Source organism: Quercus lobata, chromosome 6 (genome assembly GCF_001633185.2).
Source record: "Quercus lobata isolate SW786 chromosome 6, ValleyOak3.0 Primary Assembly, whole genome shotgun sequence".
Lineage (NCBI taxonomy): Eukaryota > Viridiplantae > Streptophyta > Magnoliopsida > Fagales > Fagaceae > Quercus > Quercus lobata.
The window spans coordinates 11059704-11083179 of NC_044909.1; the positions used below are offsets into that span (position 1 = coordinate 11059704).

The window sequence follows — 23476 nt, forward strand, 5'->3', positions numbered from 1 at the left end:
TTGATGGTAGAAAAGATACTTACTTAACAACTGTCCCATAAGGGGAATCCGAATCAAGCGCATTATAGATCTCATATTAGAAGTTTGTACCCACATTGTCCTATTATTAAGTAATTCATATGTGTTCCCTGATGCAAGTTTTTTTTTTTTTTTTTTAATAATTTTATTTACAATACTAAATGTTTTTAATAAATGGTGTTTGATGTTGACCTAATTTGGGGAAAAATCATCAGGAATTAGTTAATTTGGAAAACAATAAGATAGTCTGGACAATATAATGAAAAATAGTTTGTGCAGTTGAAAAACATTGTCTTTGTACAATTTCATTTTACTATTTGTAAATATTTTATTTAAAAAATTGGCAACAAATTGTTATGTCTTTTTTATATGATGTTCCTAGATTCTTGAGTAATTGCTTTAAGTGTTTGCAAATAATTTATATTGTTCTTCATCTTCCTTATCTCATTAGCTTTTTTTAAAAAAAAATAGATTTTTAAGGAAAAAAATTCAATTTAGTATTTAAAATTATTTATTTATCTATTCATTATTTACATGTTGAATTAAATTACGACATTATTTACACAAAAATTCTTATATATATTTTTTCAAAACTTTTCCTCTACCTTTTCTCTTTAATTGGAATTGTACTCTTGGATTAGATTGTAATCATCATGTATAGGGCTACAACCATTACTTTTGCTTGGGATTAGCCACCTATTTCTATTGCATGAATTCAAAAGTCTTATTAAAAAATTTAATTTGATTATGCATTGGACATTTGATTTGATCACATCACATTTGATATGTTTTACATATTTAGGATGAGTTTCACTTTGATGTGAGTTCTATTTTACCCTTTCTTTTTTATTTTGAATTGTAATTTTGTTGAGTTTTATTAATTTTTGAGATTTTTTTTTTTGGTGTTTCGGATTGCACAATAAAAAAATTGGGTTTGAGAAAGTTTGTTTAAACCTAAAAAATAATTTCAAAATTCTATATACTTTTTAAAAATTCACAAAACGTTATAAATAAATTTTATTAAAAAACTAATATTTTCACTAACTTACTTTTTGAATTCCTAAGAAAAAATCTATTATTTTCATTTCGGTACAATAAAAATTATATTTATTACATTTATGATTTTTCTTATAATAAATAAAAGTAAGAATATGAAATACACCACTCTTAATTAAATTTGTCCAAATTGCAAAAAATAAATTTAATGAGACCACCTTAAAATATTATATAGCATAACACGCGGATCCATGCAGATCCACAACTAGTGTAGTATAATTTCCTAAGAAAAGGAGTCGTAGTTTAGTCAAAAAGAGCAACCTTATAAATTGTTTGAGCTTCATGGTCATGATGAGTACTTCCTAATGTTATTGTTATAGGCTTAGGGGGCATTTGATTCACTATGATGCACATTACAATAATGTGACATTAAAGATTTTAGTTTATTTTATTTTTTCTAATATTACCATAATCTAAAATTACAAAATATATCATATTATCTTAATTAATTTCATCACATTCCTAAATAGTGTAATGTTGTATTCATGTATTAAGATTATATTAATATAAAATTACAATAATATAATATTAGGGCATAATATAACATCACGGTAAGCCAAACTTCTCCTTAATGTAAAACTGCAATTCATGATTGATTTATATCTACGTATTATGTTCTGTGTTTATATATAAAACCAATGCACTTGGTGTTTAAAAATTAAGATAAGTCGATACCCATTTTTGTTAACAAACTAACCATTGTGCAATTCCCCAAGACTGGATAATTAACTTTCATTCAAGGATGGCTGCCGAGATCTATTAGCCAACAAAGCCCACCAATAAACTTGCCTATTTATTATTGTTTTCTCTTCAATATAAAAGATTTCATAAAGCTTCAGACCTAAAAAAAAGATGCTTCCATGGTACATATTACTCAAAAAAAAAAAAAAAAAAAATAGGGATGTTTATCCCACGTTAGTTGTATGTGTCTAGTGTCCACTGTTTAAAACCCCAGTCTTCAACTACAAAGGTTAAACCCTTTTGTAATTGTACTCTAGTTATGTAATATATTATAAATCCGGTTTAAAATACTATTATTATTTTTGTGTGTGTTCTAATAATTATTACAACCTACAACTACAAAATTTAGGCCCTTTTGTAGTTGTACTCTGATTATGTAATGTATTATAAACCCAGTTTAAAACACTATTATTATTTTCGTGTGTGTTCTAATAAGTATTACTATTTACTCAAAAAAGAAAAGAAAAGAAAATAGAGATGTTTATCCCACATTGGTTGTGTGTGTCTAGTGTCCGCTGTTTATAACCTCAGTCTACAACTACAAAGGTTAAACCCTTTTGTAGTTGTACTCTGATTATGTAATATATTATAAACCCATTTTAAAACACTATTATTATTTTCGTGTGTATTCTAATAAGTATTACTGTTTACTCAAAAAAATAAAATAGGGATGTTTATCTCACATTGGTTGTGTGTGTCTATTGTCCAATTTTTATAACCCCAGTCTACAACTACAAAAGTTAGGCTCTTTTGTAGTTATATTCTGGTTATGTAATGTATTATAAACCTGGTTTAAAACACTATTACTATTAGGACATATGTGATTTACTTGTTAGGAACATATGTTACTATTTTATGTAATTGGCTAATCCTTTAACAAAACGCACTTTACTTGTAATTAGGTAGATTTAGGTGTTTTTAATACTTCAAGAAACAAAGTTTCAATTTCAAGTGTTAAAACCATGCAAGTCTATCCAAGAATCAAGTGAGAAAGTGCTGAATTTTAAAGCTCGATAGCTACTAGACACCTCTCAACACCTGGATTATTTGTCGAGCTCTTTAGTTGCTTCTTATCGCAATCTCGACACCTCTCGATAGCTAGGTCGATCGATCGAGAAAATTTCTAACCCCTCGACACCTGCTTGACACTTGCTTGATACCTCTTTATCTGTCGAGGTTTAAGAAAGAATCAGAAATTCTGATTTGTTTTCTTGGAATTTGTGAATGTGTCTTTGGGACTTCTTTTCTCTTAACCCTAGACATATATAAGACTTATTTTAGAGGCCATCACATAAGAGAATACAAGGAGAACATATGCAAAAGGTGACTGATGCCTTATTCTCTCTAAAAAGAAACCACTACGTCTTTGTGCCTTTAGGGTTTTGTAACCAAATGCTTCTTGATCTTCATTGTTGATGAAGTGAAGAACTTTGCAGCCAACATCTTCTTCTAGTTGGTGTGTTAGTCACGTACTGGGAGCCGTGCATCATTGGTTAGTCATGTACTGGGATCCGTGCAAAAAGGGTGGCGTTCGTATATTGAAGAGTTTAGAAGTTCTGAAGTGGTAGAAGGTTTCTGTTGTGAGTTCATCTATGGGGATTGTAGAATCTAGGGACAAAGGTTTTGTACTAGATCTGAAACTTCTCTTTACTATAGTGAATTGCTTTTCAAGAAGGTTTCCCCCCAAGTTTTTTACTGTGAAACTAGTTTGTTTTATTGGTTTTCATGGGTCATCATATCTTGTCTTATTTATTTTTCCGCTGCATGATTTTGACATGATATTGATATTTGTTTGTTTTAACAAGTTTTATTCATAATAAATCTAATTAACAATTTGGGTTTAAAACTTGTTAATTTTATCAACCGGGGTCTAAATTTCCCAACAACTGTTTACTTAAAAAAAAAATAAAAGCAACCGAAAAAGAGGATATGATTAGGAGCCAATATTGATAAAAATTCCTGTGTCCTAATCTGGGTGCTCCCCCAATTGTAATATGTCACACGTCCAAAAAAAGGTATTTCCCCTTTTAGCAAAGCATAAAATAAAACACCTATTGTGGGACAAATGATTTTTATTTGAACAATGCTTACATTAAAATATCGTATCCAATGTGCAAAACTCTCATTTTTACAAGTTCAAGAAGAGGTGATTGGTACACAATCCTATCCTCATTTTTTCTTTTGGTTTGGAAATGCTTATTCTAAAAAAAATAAAAAATAAAATAAAAAGCCCAACACTCGCAATTAGGAACATGGAACTATTGTCAATTTTGGTCAGCTCTTAAGGCCCAAAATAACAACCTCCTGGTTTTGATCTTGACATTATGATGAACTGTATTTGTAATTTGTGATTTGGAAATTTATTCAGAGATATGATCAACGTAAAAGTATATTTTATGGAGATTTTTGCAAGAGGTGGAAATTTTTGCTGACATTCTTACAACTCAAACAAAGAGATTTTTTTTTTTTTTTTTTTTTTTTTTTGAGAAGAAACTCAAATAATGAGATTGAGTAATGCTATAAACACAACATCTATATAATATCTAAAAGTTAAAACCTAGTATTTATTTTCGTTACGCTCCTTTCAAGCCACGTTAGTGTAATATTTTGGTCCACTGCAGTCCAATTTGGTCTAATTCAATCCACTTCGGTCTCATTCAGTCTATTGGTCCATTTTGGAATTTGTATTAATCGGGACTTATATTGATTTTTTTTTTTTTGGTAGGTTGCTTTTTCAGTATTGTGCTCAAATTTTTATTTTTATTTTTTCTTAATTTTTGGGTTGAAAAATATGAAATTTTATTCTATTTGGGCCCAACCCTTTAGTTTTGGGCTAAAAATATAAATAAAATAAGCATAAAAATTAAAGATATGGGCTCTAGAAAAGTTATAAAAATGATAAATATTCAAAAGATTACCTTAAATTTTATGTTTTAATAATATAGAAATTATATTTATATTTGAAAAGAAAAAATTAATTCTACAATTGTAAAATTATATAATAATTTAATCTTAAGGTGTGTTTGGATACTGCTTATTTTGCAAACATTAAAAAATTATTGCTAAAAGTATTGTAAATAAAGATAAAAGTTAGTTGAAATAGTACAGTGGGGCCCATGAATAGTGTCAAAAAGTGCAGTGAGACTTATGAATAATAGCAAAAATAAGTTAAATAGTGAAATAATTTTAATTTTTAATCCTAACTCAAATGCACACTTAATATAACATCTTACGTGTGTTCCATAAAATGATGATGTACATTCTTTTTTAATATTCTTGGATATGATCAAATTAGTCAACTGATTATAGTATATTTAAATAAAAAATTGTTTTAATAACATCTTCTCCATTTTTATAAAAAATATATTATAATGATGTAAAATCTTTTTACAAGATTACATTTTTCATATAAATTTATACATCACTATGTATATTGTTGTTGAATGTAAAATTCATTATATCTTCCATTACACAAAACTTATAAAATAGTAACTATTTTAAATAACACACGTACTATTTAACTAACAAATTTTACATTATATTCTTATAAAATTATATTTCATTTACCCAAATATCGCCTAGGTTTGCGATTAGTTTTTCATAATAATTAAGTTGACATGTTTTTATTGGTTTTTATTTAAGCTTACCACTAACATAAACTTTTTACTTACAAAAAAAAAACAATTTCTTGCCTCAATAATTGTGAAATTTGTGACAATAGACTTGTTATAAAAGATTACTTTCCTTCATGCAGAATATTATGTGGAAAAAGCTCTTATATATAAATTTCAGTCATTATTTTCTCATAAACTAAACCCTGGATTTGAGGTAGGGCTGATCAATTATCGAAGGGATCAAATTGAACTTTAACATGCCACTCGACTCGACCATATTGGGTTGGAAGAAAACAAGTCATTGCCAATTGATCATCATTGTGTTATTAATCGAAAGGGTCAACCAATTTGATAGTCGAATTTGTCGAATTGAGTCAACAATGATGGCAAGGTATAGAGAGGCGAAGGAGATGGTGATATCAAATGGTAAGGAAGATCTCAGCTTAATTGGCATCAAATGGTCTCCCACAACTGCAAACTCTGGTGACCGTCAAAGAGAAAAGGGGGAAGATGCGGTCGAGCAGTTTCACACCAAAAAGGATCAGGTTTCACACTGAAGAACCCACCAGTCCACCAACAAACGCAGAACAATCTATCAGCCAAAGCTCAAACAAATTAACTCGACAGACTACATCACTAGAGATAATCCTATTTTATCAATTAGAACCATAAACATTCTGTTCTTAGTAAAGATGACTTATAACGTAATGTTTTAAGATAATAATTGTCAACATAATTTGATAAAATTATAATTACATCTATACTTTGTTTTAATAGAAAAGTATATATTAGCGAAGATTAAACATGACTCTAATACCATATAATAATAATAATAAAGGTGGAACATTACTTTGATACCATGATCAAGTATATAAGAAAACTTTCCCTCTCCTATGTGTGTTTGTTTCTCAAAAAATAAAAAAAGTGTATAATAATAATAATAATAATAATAAAGTGCAAGATGACAAGGAGATAGAGAGCGCAAGGAATTAACATGTTTAACCCTAGTTTATAAACTTTAATTATATATTGACCTCAGCTAATTAATTCAATTACTCAAGTTGATTATTTAGATTAAATTACATGCAAATAACGTGGAGACACAAACAAATCACCAAATAATTTAGAGTGTAGTAGAAAGTAAATTTGACACAGTAATTTGTTGACTAATAGAGAAAACCTTTACATGGCAAAAACTCTACCGGGTGAATTTCAGGTCATCACTCCTAAAAATCCACTAATTAATGAAGTGATTACAAATATAAGGAATCTTGCCCTCCTGGTCTATCCCAAAGTACCTACATATAGTAGAATCCTTACACCAATCCCAAATTGGACTTGACTTTGTAAAGACTTCTTCAATTGCACAAATCTCCAATTTGTGATTGTTAGGGTACTTTCTTTTTACACCTAATTTTATTTGGGTACCACCTATTTATTTTCAAACATCACTAATAAGTTATTGGGTTTTCCCAAATATTTTTTGCTCTATTATTATGTTAATCACAAATGTTTCATATCTCATTATCTAAATTGGGTTATGATATAAAATATCACAAAAAAAAAGCCCGAAAACTCATATCTTATCCAATTTTATTATCATATTCTATTTAAAGCTCAAGAATACTTATGCAATATTTGAGAAGCCCATGATTCAAGTCCATGACAAAACAATTTTATCAATGGGATTCAAATCCATGATCAAAGCCCATGATTTAAACCCATGGCAATTTATTTATCCAAAACCCAATTTTCATTGGCAACATCAAAGCTCAATTCTCATTGGCAATATTAAAAGCCCAACTTACGTTGGCACTATTTAAAGCCCAATTTTCATTGACAACATCAAAGCCCAATTCTCATTAGCAATATCAAAAGCCCAACTTACATTGGTATAATTTAAAGCCTAATTCTCATTGGCAATATCAAAGTCCAATTTTCACTGGCAATATCAAAAGCCCAACTTGCGTTGGCACTATTAAAAACCCAAGCTAACTACTTGGCACTATTCTATCAAAAGCCCAAGGTTATTAATACTTGACAAAATACTATATCATAATTATTTCACTTAAAAATTTGATAATGAACAATACTTTAAATTCTTAAACATATTATTATAATATTACAAGCTCATGGAATTTATGAATTATCTATTCTCAAAACCCATGACAATCATCTTGTAAAAGCCCATGAAAAGTTATGATTGTTAGACCCATGACATATATTTATTTCATGTTATAAACCCATGAAATACATGGACATCATTTGCATCGCAACATCCATAATAAACGCCTTCGACACTAATGGTAAACATTCAAACCCACAAGATCATCATTTAAGTTATGATGCGATTATTAGAAACCATGAACATTATTGCAACATGGAATTCATCAAAGTAAATATTATTTACAAAAGTATTTTGAAACTTGTCCTATTGTTTCAAACATTACAACTAATTGCCCAAAAGCCCATTGCAAGTATTTATGAAAAACCCCAAAATATTTACTAATAAAAGTCTATGAGGAATGAAAGCCCATGGCAACATGTGCACACAACCCAGCCCATGTGAGCAAGCCCAAGCAAAAAACACCAACAGCAAGCAAAGGAGAGTGGACAAACAGCCCTTGTTCATTCATAACCAAAAAGAGCAACTGGGTACTCATACAAGGGAACCAAGCCTTTGAAAATGGACTAAGGGCTGTCCCATCAATTTTCTGCCACCTTCTGCCTGACGTGAATAGTGCTCAAGGGCTGTCATATCAGCTGAAGTCAAAAGGATGAAGGGACTCCATCATCTTCCTCAAGACTGCACCTCCAGCGGAAGGGGAGCTGAAACCAAACTTCAACAAATTGATGCTATAAATGTTAAAAACATTCAAGACGTGATTCATATGCCAAGCTCATGAATCCTAAAGGGGAAAAATTGGGAACATATGGTTTGGAGGGCATAAAAGGATCTCTAGCGGAATCCCCTGAAGTAGACTAAAGCTTGACACCTGGCTTGGGGGTGTTAAATCTTAATTCTCAAGGGTCCGAATCTCAGTTGCAGTATTAAGATTCGCTCTTGATACATACCTCAATCATAATAATTAAGCTTTGCCCCAAATCCTGGCATTTAATGCAAAAACACTCTAAAATCCCATCATTACCCAAAGAAGCAAGGCAACCCCTAAAATGAATTTTCCTACTTCTGATAAAAAAAGCCTGACCTTGATTCAGTACCTCTGGGTAGTCATACATTTTTGGATTCTTGTCAATAAATGCTTCCTTAATCTCCATTATAAAAACATAAGCAACTAATCAGAAAGACAACCTAGCTACCCTCCTCTAAGACTTTGTATTCGTTGGCCATTTTTGCTAGTGATTCAACTCTCCTTAAGCTCACCACTCATCATCTTCAGCCTACACTCATCTAATCCCAGATATTCTTCTCACCCCTCTACACAACCACAGCTCAAAAATCTCCTCCAACTAGACACAAACAGCCTATTACTCACAAAAAGCTTCAATCTCAGTATTAATTTTAAGTAAAATGCATTTTGTTAAAGGATATGCCAACTACTAACAATTTTCAAGACATCTAAATTAGATTTTTTTTTTTTTTCCTTTTTTTTTTAAGTCATTCAACCAACCATTTAAATTTAGTGAAATGGGTTTAATGTCCACCATTACTAAACATAATCCTCTCCATCTCATGTAAAATAAAAAGCGTCCATTTCATGATTCATATTTCATCTCTTGAATCTAATAATGTATAAAATGCCATGTCATTTAAAATTATTAAATATTAGGATAATAGATACATTTTTAGATTTATAATATTTAATTTAAATCATGAATTTATTCATTTTAGATGGGGGAAACCTTTTTTCTCACCTTGATCACAAATTCATTTTATTGTTCTTCATATTCATTACTTCAGACCATAACTGTGGTTGATGTTTAGAATCCATTATATACATGTCAATCTATCAATAAATCTGATATTTAGTTAACTAAGGGTCCAAACTAGAATTTAACCATTTCCTTTTACTTGGTATGTATTTCCAAATGAATCGGACCATGCTCCCAATGTGTGTTGCAAAAATTTATTATATAAGATATCCTGAAAAGCACTGTTTAGACTTTATTAGACCCCTACCACTATATACTATTGATTTTATCAAATTATTTTTACCTAACATGTTCTTTTGACCAATTTGGACGAAAAATGACATATAAGCTTAATTAATAATATTCCCTAAAAAAAAGCTTAAATAATAATAACACTTGTAATGTCGATAATATAATACAACCAACAATTGACCCCAAAAAAAAAAAAAAAATTATGCAAAATTCCTTTGCAAGCACCATTATGTTTTTCAAATGACTTTCATTATATGTATTCAAAGTGATACAACATTGACATATCACTCTTCCAAGTAATTGGTATTATTATTGTTAAGTTATAAATTGATCCCAATTAATAAACCAATTAACCAAGTTGATTAGTTATTCAAATTACATACAAATCATATTAAAGCACAATCATATCACCAAAATAAATTAAGGGTACATGAAAATAAGCTTGATACGGAAATATGATCACAATGGGGAAAACCCTCATAGGCAAAACCTCACTGGGTGATATTTAAGTCACCACTCCCAAAGAATCTACTAACAGGAAATTGAGTTTATAAGTATAAGAAATCTTACTTATGTCAAAGTACCTACTTACAATAAAATCTACTGATCTATAAGAGTTTATTGAATGTCCTATAATACATTGTACTCAAGATTACAAAAATAAAGCAACCTAATGGGAAAAAATTTGAACCTTGGAAGTCATTGACTCGAAATCTGAACTTGGTTTTAACCTCTCTTTAATATGTTTGGCTTTAAAGTTGAATCGTTTGAGGTTATCATTATTTTCTCTCCAACTTAATCCCAAACAAATCTTATATTGCCAAATACAATGATTCAATAAGTATATACTAGAGTTCTTTGGTCCCTCCCTCTTACCCACTTAAGATGATGAGTTGTTTACATTTTTGGTCCTACGGGGGCCTCTTACAGTTTATCTCATCAATTACTTGTTTAATTTTGTACTGCCTCCTTTCAACTCTTTTGGCATCACTAGAGTAGCTGCTAAAGAAACTGCAGTGAGACAAAAACTTAAGAAGAGTATAATGTAGAAGCATATATATAGAATATATGTAATATGTCATTCCAATATATTTTTGTTTGTTGAGTTTACAATAAACCTATGAAATTTTAGAAAGCTCATCCAAGCCCAACTAAAATTATGGGCACTTGCTCTACTTTGTGACAGAACACAATAAAGTATATTCTCTTGGTACCAGAAAAACAATTGCAGCCAACTCAGCTATATAATTAAGTCGAGAATTTAGAACTTTCAAAAGCCAATTTATACAAAGCATTAAGACTTGATTTATCATTCAAAAACTTATATTTACAGAGATATGAGTTGACTCTTATCATCCAAGATGCCCTTAACCTACTTATCCAGAATTTCCAACTTGCCCAAGTTGCTAACTAAGAGGTGAAGCAGCATCTGAACAAAATGCCCCCACTCCTCCAATACAAGATCCTAAAACAACACTAGGCCAATGAATTAAACGGAGAAGTTTCCACATGCAGAAAAGTTCTAAAAGAAACTATAAATAGTAGCAATTCAAACTATGTCACACAACTTAGTGATTGTCATAATTAATGCTACCTGAAATTGAACCACATGTACAGTAATCGGACAAAAAATTAGATGAGAAGATAACATCACAGAACGTTGCACAACTGAAAATCCTATGGTTCAATAACTTGCATAAAAGTCACAGATTGTCATCTTCAAACCAGAGGATAATATCAAAATCAAATGCATTAAAAACCTCTTACAATCACCACACCAAAAACAAAAAAAAGGAAAGAAATTTCTATCATAACTTTGTAGTCTGCTACAGCCTTCTTATACTTCCACATCAGGTGGCGTCGAGTGAGTAAAGGCTTTCAACATATGTAGCTACCGCAATTATTGGAGGCTCATACGGGGCTTCTTTTGGTTGACAGGGTCGGAATATTGTTCTACGGGTGTTTTCTTTCAAATTGTACATTGTCAAGTTCATACCCAAATAAATATCAGGATTACTATCTAGCATTAACAGCTCACCAATATTGTTTCTGTTTGACAAAAATATTGGCCTTGGACAATATTTTTTTTTTTTGGTAAAAGGGAAGTATTATTAAAGAAAAAACTAGCAAGGAGCCAATACAGCAGGGCAGAGCCTATTAGAAGCCACACCCAGACAGTCATCTGTTACAAAAGAAACCAAATCCACAGGCGGGGTAGAATGGACAACAAAATCCTGAAGTTGAGTGAGGCCAGAAAAAGCTAATCTATCTGCACTTTTGTTCGCCTCGTGATAGATATGTCTAAATCGAATATGGGGAATTTGACTAGCCAAGAGCTTACAATCATCAAAGAGAGGAGAAATCACTGAATTACTATAGGAGGGGTTGCTAAGAGCATCAACCAGGGCCTTAGCATCCAGCTCAACAATGACAGCTGGGAGCTTCAATTGATAACAAAGGAGCAACCCATCACGAAGCGCCCAGGTCTCAGCGGTAAAGCTATTAATCCTGCCCAATTTCCTAGTGAAACCAACCACCCAGTTGCCCCTATCATCTCTTATCAAACCTCCCCCTGCTGCCGAACCAAGAGTAGCGTTGGAGGAAGCATCAGTGTTGAGTTTCACCCAGCCTACTTCCGGCTTCTCCCAACGGATCTGTCTCAACACCTTAAGATTATTACGAGCAGGTTGCGCAGCACAAAGAAAGAACTCTGAAGCTTGCGAATAAATAGTTTTGAAAAGGTAAGGATTAACTCTCTTGTTGGCAAAGACAATATCGTTCCTCTGTTTCCAGATCAACCAGAGAGCAAAGGAGAATAAAATATTCCAAGGAACACCTGTAGCATTTTGAGAGGATTTAAGATTAGCATTAGCTATTAGCCAATCTCTGATTCCCTGAGAGAAGAAGTTGGCTTGTAAGCATTGAGAAACTAACTTGAGCCAGAGAGGTTTAATCATCCTGCAATCCCGGAGAGCGTGAGTGATAGATTCAGAATCTAAGTGACAAACCGGGCAAGTGGTATCAAGATTGATCCCCCTACTAGCTAGACAATCCTTAACACTTATACTGTGATGCATACATTTCCAAATGAACAATTGGATTCTGGGTAAAACAGGTAATTTCCAAATCCAGGAGCCTGAAAAAGATTCATCATCCATTAAGCCCGTAGCAAGTAAATAGGCACTCTTCATATCAAAGCCCCCTTTAGGAGAGAATTTCCAAGCCATCTTATCACTGCATCTAGCTACAAGGGGAGTGGGGACAGCCAGGATATCAGAAATCACTTCCTTGGGGAGATCAAAAGGAATAGCATTCCAATTCCAACCATTCGAAGACAAGACATTTTTTATCTGTAAATCAGCAAATTCTTGAGGGAGAGGACCTTGGATGCGTGATCTAATGGGTCCAAGGTTCATCCAGCAATCCGTCCAGAAGTTAAGGCTGCTTTCATGGCCCGGAACCCACTTGACTCCTTTTTTGAAAGTATCCTCCCCTCTCTTGATACCCTTCCAATTAGGGGAACACGGGAGATTTGCAGCATTCCTTGAACTAACTCTCTGCCTATTGCAGTATTTGAACTTAAGCACCTTAGCCCAAAGGGCATTATTTTCTAAGTAAAGCCTCCAATTAAGCTTGGCCAGCAACGCCGTATTTCTTCCCCTAGCAGATTGCAACCCCAAACCACCTGCCTCCTTGGGTTTGGTTACTTCCTTCCAATTAACCCAATGCATCTTCCTAACTTGCTCTGAGGAACCCCAAAGGAAGTTTCTATTAACTCTATCAATACCGTTAAGGATTTTACTAGGGAGATTCACATACTGCATAGCATAGTTAGGAACGGTAGAGGAGGAGGCGTGGATGAGAACCACCCGGCCAGCCATAGAGAGAAGGTTTGCTTTCCAACCAGCAAGTTTTTTCTTGACTCTATCTAGAATGAAGCCAAAATCATGACTACGATCCCCTGGGTGCTTTAAAGGAAACCCCAAGTATTTGCCAAGATTAGGAGTTGATCTGAACCCGAGAATACCAGAAAAAAGATCTCTTTGGTCAAGATCCACATTTGGAGAGAAGAAAACACGCGACTTAGCTTCACTCACACTCTGCCCAGAACTTGAACAAAAATCTTGAAGAACATCATTGATGGCATGACAATTTTCCAGATCAGCACTAGCAAATAGAACCAGGTCATTCGCGAAAAAAAGATGCGAAAAGGAGGGTCCACTCCTAGAAGCTTTCACCGGAGACCAAAGCTTAGTAGCACATTTCTCCTCAATAAGATGGCCCAAAAATTCCATACACAGAATAAAGAGATACGGGGATAGGGGGTCGCCTTGCCTAATACCTCTTGAGGGGTGGAAAGACTCAAGACAGCCACCATTAAAGAGTAACGATGTTGACACCGTGGAAACACAACTCATAATAAGCTCAATGAGGTTGTCTGGAAAATTGAAATAGATGAGCATATCTCGGATAAAACTCCATTCAATCTTATCATAGGCCTTTTCTAAGTCAATCTTGATGGCCATATAACCTTTCCTTCCCTTAGCTCTCCCTATGGTATGAATTAGCTCTTGGACAATAACGACATTATCTGCTCCTCTTCAGCTCGGAACAAAAGCAACTTGGCAGGGAGAGACAAGATTTTCCAAATGAGGTCTCAGATGGGCAACAATTATTTTAGATACAATCTTATAAACCGAGTTGCAAAGACTTATGGGTCTATAATTTCCAATCACTTCAGGACCTTGGATTTTAGGAATTAGGGCAATAAGAGTTTCATTAAGGTAGGCAGGAACCTTTCTAGAGGTGAAGACTCTCATGACCTCTTCCCTTACAGAATCCCCAACCAAGAGCCAAAAACGTTGAAAAAACCCCGCATGGAGTCCATCTGGACCCGGAGCCTTATACGGCTTCATGGACCAAAGGGCATTCTTAATTTCCTCAGGGGTGACCAAGGCACCAATGGAATTCTTATCCTCATCAGAGAGTTGCACTCTCCATTGAACATCATGATTTGGGGACCGAAAGCCTTCCACAAGAGATGTGGAATACAGGGAAATGAAGCCTCTTCTAAAATGCTCCATGACATCTCTCTCCTCTGTAATCCAACTCCCCCCCTCATCCTTGACTGAAGCAATATGATTCCTTTTCCTCCTCGCAAGAGCAGACACATGATAAAAGGAAGTGTTACGGTCCCCTTGAACCATCCAGTTAATCCTGGACTTCAACATCCACAAATCTCTCTCTTGATCCAGAACTGTCTCAAGCTCTTGCTGCAGCTGGTTCTCAAGAGTAATAAGAAAGGTGCACGGATGGTTGGACAAGGCTTTTTGGGCGCCATAGATTCTAGCCATAATTCGCCTCTTTTTCTGATGAATATTCCCAAAGTGGTCTCTGTTCCAAATAGTTGCCTCCCTGGAGAAAATATCAATAGACTCCGCCAGGTTCCTATTACTGCCCCACGCATTTGAAACAATATTGGGAAAAGACAAATCCGACAACCAAAAATCTTGAAATCTGAAAGGCCTATTGAGGTGCATTGCTCTGTGAGGAAGAACTTCCATAAGAACCGAACAGTGGTCAGAATGACAGCGTGGGAGATGAGTAACCTTAGCATCCGGGTAGAGAACACACCAAGCCGGGTTTATAAAAAATCTATCAATTCTCTCTAAAATGAGATTATTGATATCTTTCTTATTTTTCCAGGTGAACCTTGGACCGAAAAACCCCATATCCACCATACTACAAAAATCCAGACAATCTTTGAAAGCCAAAGATCGATTAATACTAACCCCCCTGCCACCAAATTTATCTTCTTCAATCAGTGGTTCATTAAAATCGATTAATACTAACCCCCCTCCTCTTCACTACCATCCGCGGTCCGTACACACCCTCCTCCTCTGCTGCTTCACACACATTAGGCGTGTCACTCTTGGCCGAAGCACACTGAGCTGCATGCTCTTCGCGTGGAGCGTCCGCCAAACCAACCTGCATTTCCTCCACAGAGGCCGTTTGCTTTACTCCCTTGCGAATGGTGAAAGGACAGGCTTCAACTTTATGTCCTAGTCTACCACAGGAAAAACAAAGGTTTTGGATACCTTCATAGCTCACCGGTTGTTCGAAACGACCGATGAGGATTGTGTTCACCAAAGGTTTATTAATATCAATCTGAATGCATAACCTCACGTATTGGCCTTGAGCCTCTAAAGCCGTGTGAGAATCAATCCTAAGGACCTTACCAACTGATTCACCAATCTGTTTAAGCATCTCGGTCTCATAGAGCTCAAAGGGAAGCTCGCAAAGCCTGACCCAGACAGCTATAAGAGAGACATTCGCCGTCGAAGGTTTAAAGAAAGGTTCCCACGGTCTAATGGAGAGGAAATGGTCTCCTATAAACCACGGTCCCCTCATTAGTACAGCTTCCAGGTCTTCCTTGGAGAAGAACCTTACCAGAAAAAACCCATAACCAAGGTCTACACAGTCCATCCTACCCGTCGGCCTCCATAGGTAGGTTAGTTTGGAGCGCATATAAGATAGACCAATGGTTCTTCCAACAAGCTTAACAATAATGGCCTTCGACCAAGTACCCCTAAGGCGTTGCTTCGTTTCCTTCGTCAGCTGGACAGAGACCCAACCTTCTCGAAGTTTCTCTTCCCCTGCTTCACTATCACCATCCGACTCCTCATCCTCTTCCATAAGGTTATCAAAATCAAAAGCTTTAACGTACGCACCTGGTAAAACACCCACTAACTTGTCCTTGAAAGAAACTCCGGTATTGGAGTCTTACCGATGGTACTCCGACGAAGGAAACTCCTCTCTGGGACCCTCACTGAACTCGACATGCTGACTATCCTTAACCTTCTTATTGCTCCTGACCAACTCTGCTTCTTCCTCTCTCGAGAGCGTTCGTAAAATGAAGTTGATTGCAAAGATCACTTCCAATAGAATTTGGAAAGCTGAAGTTGACATCCACTCTTTGGAAAATGAGTGCTGATTTTGCCTTGGACAATATTTAAGACTCCTCCAATATGGAATAGTGAGCAATCTAGTCCAGCTAGACTCCATCACCCATAGCTCAACACATAAGTTAATTTCATCAGTCACAGATAGACATAGATGCTGTCCAAAAATCCCCAACTCTGAATAGTGACAGTCAAAAATCTCTGCGCATGGCCATGGCAATTCATGAAATATTTCCTCCGCTAAATCAAAATAAATGATCGAAGGCTTATTGTGAGGTTTAACTATCCAATAAATAGCCCCATTTAGGTTGATATTATTATATGGGCTAGGAGATAATTTCTGGGTACAGATATTGTTCTTGTCCTGGATAGTCCTCCAACTAAAGGTCTTGAGTGAAAACATCTCGATCTGAAAATCATCTGCTGTTAAGTTGAATTTCAACCTCTTTTGAAAAGTATTCTGATAAAAGCGGTAGGGCCTTAATATTTTGTAATCATCAGTGGAATAATCATAGCCGAAACCAAAAGAGAAGTACTCAGAGGAAAGAGGTGTTGGTCTTGATCTTGGTATTTCCCTGTAACTTCTTGTAGATGGTTTCCAAAGCAAAACTTCGGTCATTTCTCGTTTCCAGTTGAAGAATTCAACACATACCAAACCATTGCAAGAAGACAACTTTGTGTAAACATCTTCATTATTTGCACCCCTCAATGGAAAACCAACGTCAACTCCAAATTCAGAATACTCGTCATAAACAACTTGGTCGTTGTTTTGAGGATATGATAGTGCCTCATCAATCGCTCCAAATTCAGATCCCTCGTCACAAACAACATCATCATCATCACTGTTGTTGTTTTGAGGAGGATATAATAGTGTTTCATAATCAAAGATTTGAGGAATGCAATCGTTGGTCAAAACAACCATGTTCATGCGGTTTTGAGAGAGTAATATTCTGGTGAATTTAGGACTGGTAATCAGAGCGTGCCATAGTTGGATACGCAACTGAATCGAAGGAGTGACTTCACTGGTTGTCTCAAGAGCGTGCCATAGTGGATTGTATTAGGTTGGATGCTGCTTCTTTTTTTTTTCTTTTTTTTTTTTCAATAAATTAGGATAATTATAAAGATAGCAGAGAAGTTACCCAACCCATCTCAATCTTTTTGTAGAAAAAGCCCAAAGAGCAACCTAACGAGCCCAAATTGTGAGAAATGAAATCACATCCTTAGAAATAATAGAAAATTCCGAACAAAAAAGAGAACTTAGAGCAACTTTGACATCAAAAGCTAAATAGTAAACAATGTAGATACTTGGCGGAAAGTGAGGGTGAAATTAGAAGATTGTTTCATCACATCAATATATATTTCCCTCTTTTGATTTCCTTTTCAAAAAACCCAAAATACCCAAAACTCAAATTTCTATTTTTACAGGTTGATACCCTTATGTCTTAAACAAAAGGATTTTTTAACATCATGTGGACGAAATATATTTGAAAAAATCTCTTGCAAATTTTAGTTATTGGATGGTTTTCTCATATAAGAAACCCTAATGATTTTGGTTAGCATTGATCAGAATTCGAATGGATTGAAGTTGAATCTCAACCTTTCACTCCCAACCCAAACCACCATTGACCAATCATCATCAGGTTATCAATTGAATGACTCTACAAGTTTAATGGTTGGATCCATTATATTCTCGGTTGGCGTGTCAATGATTATAGAAAGTGGTTTGTAGGTAAGGGAGGCTGTGAGGAAGATCTCAACCCCTGTGGTCAGATTTTAACATCCATGGCCAAATCTCGACTTAGTCAATGACTCAATGTTGAATGGTCTCCCACTATTGTAAATCTTTTTCGTGTTGTTTAGAAAATATGTCTTAAGAAAACATTTTCAATTCTACATCTCAGTTTGGATATCGGACATCCAATTAAATCTTTAGAGTTTGAATATTTTTAACGCAAAAATTTAATAGAATTATAGTTATACAAAAATCATGTCTTAGAAACAATATTTTAGTTTTATACATTAGTTTAGATATCGGACATTCAAACCTTTAAGGTTTAGATATCTCTAAGACAAAAATTTAATAGTATTCATACGATACAAAAATCATGTCTTGTTTTATATAATAGATTTAGGCATTGACTAAAATTTGGACTTGATATCTTTAATAATATACATACCAATGAATCATTGGGTGTAAGGTTTGAACCAATGTGGTATTCAACTTAATCTCTTCAAAAAATTAGCATAGTAACTTTGAAGCATCCATATCAGACTTTTTTTTTTCCTTTTCTTTTCAAGACATTCTACTAAACATTTAAATTCAACGAAATGGGTGGAATGTCTACCGTTATTGACATGATCCTCTCCATCTCACATAAAATAAAAAGAATCCATTTTATGATTCATATTTCATCTCTTAAATTCAGTAAGGTATAAAATGTCATATTTGGAATGATGCTATATTATATACATTTTTAAATCTATAATATTTAATCTAAATCATAAAATTAATTCATTTTAGATGGAGGAAATATTTTTTCTCACCTTAACCACAAATTCATTTTATTGTTTTTCATATTTATTAGTTCCGATTTGGTATGCCCATAACCGGCGTTGATATTTTGCTTTTGTGTAGAATCCATTATATACACGAAATCCATCACTATATCTGCTATTTAGTTAACTACGTCCAAACTAGAATTCAACCATTTCCTTTTACAAGACATGCTTTTCCAAATGATTTAGACCACGCTCCCAACTCCCAATGTGTATTGCTAAAATGTACTATAATATATATATATATATATATATATATATATATATAAAGATATTCATGAATTTCCTATCCAAAAAAAACAAAAAAAAAAAGATATTCTGAAAAGCACTGCGATTTACTATTGATTTTATCAAATTATCTTACCTAACATGTTCGTTTGGCCAAATTGGAAGACAAATGACATATAAGCTTAAATAATAATAATAATAATTGCAATGTCGATAATACTACCAACAATTTTCAAAAAATATGTTATTTTTTATGCACCAACGACCAATCTTTTGCAAGCACCGTTATGATTTTCCAATGACTTCCATTACATGTATTCAAAATTAATGATACAGCATTATTTCTCAATAAAAAAAAATGATACAGCATTGACATTTCACTCTTCCAAGTACACGATTACAACACCAAAAACAGTATTATTTTTAATTGCAACCCCAAAACCATATTTGCTGGATATCTTAAAAAAGAAAAAATAAATAAAAATAAAGTGAACTTTAACTCATGAAGTCATGACAGAGGGAACACTCAAGAATGAAAACAAGCTTTAGTTATAGGCATCAGGATTTGCCAAGAGGTAGCCTTCAACAGCCTTGAAAAGTCCTGCAGCCTTTTCTTTTCCAGCTTTGATTTGTTCTTCCTTGATCTCGTGGTCACCTTTGGTGTGGTACTTGCTGGTGCTCTTCAAGATGGATCCTCCATCAGGTGATGCCACTAGCTTGATCTCATATGAGATTTTCTCAATTATGTCAGTCAAAGCATCACCTTCAATCAAGCTGTAGCTATATGTGAAGTTTACATGGTCAATCTCATCAATTCTGTGCTTCACATAGTTGAATTGACTACCTGCAAAATATATAAAAATATGTGTTACTTCTACTATCATATGATGCTATCAAAGCGAAAAATATACAAGTATTATATTGTTGGTACTTGTAAAAGTATATATAGCAACTCCATAGTAAAATTTTCTCAACAATAAGACTAGCACTTCTAAGATGCTAAACAAATTAATATTATCTTAAGAGATTATTATAGGAACTAGCCTTCGCCAAAGGTAATCTTCTTGATGGTTCCTGGTCCTCCATTTCCTTCAATAATTTCAGCACTCTTAATGGCCTGTGGTGCAATCTTTGGGATGAGGTTGTCAGCATCAAGAATAAAGGCCTTGAATAGCCTAGCTGGTGAAATACCAGTGGTGGTCTCGGCTTCGTAAGTGAAAACACCCATGATGACCTAAAAGAGTTTGGAAGTAAACAAAGGAAGAATAATGAGGATTAGTCGTACTAGTCTGAGCTTGCTAGATGTGAGAAGTTAAGAACTGGAGGATGGTATTTATAGATTGATCGAGGCTCAAGGTTAGCTTGCATGTATGGGAGTCTACCCTTCTAGATTGAAGAATTTTTTGAGTTTTCAAACACTCTTTTTGGATGTTCCCACTATGACAACAGGACAAAATTATCTAGGAAAAGAATTTGTAGTTGGTCAAAGAAAGCACCCTCAAAAATTGTTTGATAAAATAAGTAAATAACCCAATTGATTCCAAATGCTGTACAGTCGTTAATGTTGACCTTACAAGTAAATTATAACGCTCTGTTTGTTTCAGTAATGATGTCTTCTAGAAAATGAGTCATTTTTCAAAAATTATTTTCTATAAAACTATCTCATTTATCATTATTTGGTAGCAACTTTAAATGAGTTGAAAAACAATCTCATAACTTCCCTTATTTAGCTTGCTGTGAGATAGAGTTGTTTTCCAAAAAAAATTATTGGAAAACAATGTCTAAAAATAAATCATACTTTTATGTTGACCAAAGATAGTTTTCCTTTAACTCATCTTTTTTTTATGCTACCAAATACTGAAAAACACAGAAAACTATCTTTACACAAGGTTTTCCATCGAAACCAATAGAGTGTAAAGTGAGGGATCAAAACTTTTTCCACCACAACTTTAGGAGTACTACTTTCTGCGCTAAATAATTAGTGCAATTAATGAGTGAAATCGCCCTTTGTTATTATAGATTTAGATCCATGTATTATCATGTTCGGTGTTTACATGTAAAAGTACTAATGCATATGTTTGTCACATAAAACAATTATATACTTTTTTTTTTTAAGGGAATATACCCATTTTGTTAAAAAGCTTGACTAGTACCGTACACCACTGTGCAATTCTCCTACACTTGAGAATAAAATTTGATTCAACGATGGCTGCGGACTGCCGCTAGCAAAAAAAGGCCGGTCCAATAAATCTTCTATTTATTCAAATACAGGTTTTATTTTTATTTTTTTCGCTTCTATGACTTCACAAATTTTCAGACCTAAAAAGATTCTTTAATAATACATATATAAAAAAGAAGAAGCCGAAGAAGAAATTATTAGAGAGCCTAATATATATATATATATATATATATTAACGAATGATTAGAGAGCCACCTAATGAAAATATTTTTTCATATATATGATTTTAATTTCCAAATGCTTAGAAAAGCTACAAAAGCAACAAACCATATGCGGAAATTAAACAACACTTAGTAGCAAGTTTTTTCCCCCTAGGCAAATTGGGGAAAGGGGGCTAATGGGGCTTGAACTCAGTGTCCAAATATCATAAGATGTATAAAAAATTAAAACGAATACAAATCCTCTGTACTATTTTTTGTATTCTACTTTATGTTCTACAAATTACAATTTACCATATGCCAAAGGCCTTATAGCTGAATTGGCACCTCTCCATGTACAAAGTGCTTGGGGGTTTAGGGTGGAAAGGGTTCAAGCTGTAGGATTAGTAGTATGTTGTAATTATCTCTCAAAAAAAAATTACAATTTACCATATATATTTTTTTTTCCATTTTAAACTTTGCCTATGCGATGCAGCACTTATCCTAACTCCTAATGCATGCATTTTTTATGACATTGTCATTTATGGTCCTTTGGAATGAGGGGAGAGGGAGGGCGAGCAAAGGGAAATAGTGTAGAGTTGGACAGAAAGACCACCATCTACTATGATATGGATTGTTGGGGGAGATTTCAATTGAAGTTGTAGTACAACATATTGGCACATGTTCATACTCAACAACTTGTAGTGTCAACCTTAAAGCCCAAAATAACAAGAAAAAATTCTAGCAACACGCCCGAAACCACCATATGCTTAAGCGTTAACTTGTGATTAGTACACTCAAATCCACTTTTTCACCAAGTACCCATGGTGGTTCTATGTCAATGTGTATTTATTTTGTTGATGCCAAAAAATCACCAATTGGGTTACTCATCAAAATCTGGAGCTCTAGAATGTCTTTTAGAATTCTATAAAATTCTACAAGAAAAAGTAAGTTGATCAGAAAAACCACCAAGATGTGCCCGACAGAAAGCCTCCGATACTTAAGTTAGTCTTCATCTATGTATAATGTATGCAGATATTATTTTGTAGTATTTTTCTCATACCTTAGCAAATGGACAGATTGCCCCTTTCATAGGTAGCTTGGGTAGCTTTTGTGCTCATAAATGTCTTCATATACATAATTGTAGGTGGTCATTTCCCGGTGTGTAATGGTTTCTGTCTTGATTGGAGTCTAAGGTCGATAAGTAATGGTCATCATTAATGTGTTGAATGTGCTTGAATGATTGCATCTTTTTCCTTGATGGTCTACTAATGACACAAGGTTCTCCATTAAAGTGGACGACCATGATGAATTTTCATGATTCATATTTCATCCCTTGAATCTAATAATGTATAAAGTGTAGTTATGCCCTATTGTAGTTGTACTCTGATTTTATAATGTATTATAACCCAGTTTAAAATACTAATATTACAATTTTCATGTGTATTCTAATAAGTATTATTGTTTACTCAAAAAATAATAATGTGTAAAGTGTCACATCATTTAAAAATTTTAAATATTAAGATAGTAGATACATTTTTAGATTTATAATATTTAATATAAATCATAAATTGATTCATTTCAGATGGAGGAAACCTTTTTTCTCACCTTGACCACGAATTCATTTTATTGTTTATCATATTTATTACTTCCGATTTGGTGAGCCCATAACCGGGGTTGATATTTGCTTGTGCGTAGAATCCATTATTTACATGAAATCCATCAATATATCTGCTATTTAGTTAATTACGCGTGGGTCCAAACTAGAATTCAACCATTTCCTTTTAAATGACATGGTTT

At 33.8% G+C, this 23476-nt stretch overlaps 3 protein-coding genes across 3 annotated transcripts; all 3 read right to left on the bottom strand.

Annotated features, from left to right (window-relative positions):
* Positions 1–15386: 15386 nt before the first annotated feature.
* Positions 15387–16250, bottom strand: LOC115949817. Its single transcript, XM_031067091.1, has one exon. The coding sequence runs from the start codon at positions 16248–16250 to the stop codon at positions 15387–15389; it is 864 nt and encodes a 287-aa protein (XP_030922951.1).
* Positions 16251–16337: 87 nt separating this feature from the next.
* LOC115949818 (F-box/kelch-repeat protein At3g06240-like) lies at positions 16338–17438 on the bottom strand. The gene has a single exon (XM_031067092.1). It carries the CDS (start codon positions 17436–17438, stop codon positions 16338–16340), a length of 1101 nt encoding a protein of 366 aa, XP_030922952.1.
* A 2164-nt stretch (positions 17439–19602) lies between these two features.
* LOC115993793 (major allergen Pru ar 1-like) lies at positions 19603–20606 on the bottom strand. Its single transcript, XM_031117767.1, has 2 exons — positions 20345–20606; positions 19603–20144 (listed from the first exon to the last, which is right to left on the bottom strand). Exons 1-2 carry the CDS (start codon positions 20526–20528, stop codon positions 19846–19848), a joined length of 483 nt encoding a protein of 160 aa, XP_030973627.1. The 5' UTR covers positions 20529–20606; the 3' UTR covers positions 19603–19845.
* Between the last annotated feature and the right edge of the window lie 2870 nt (positions 20607–23476).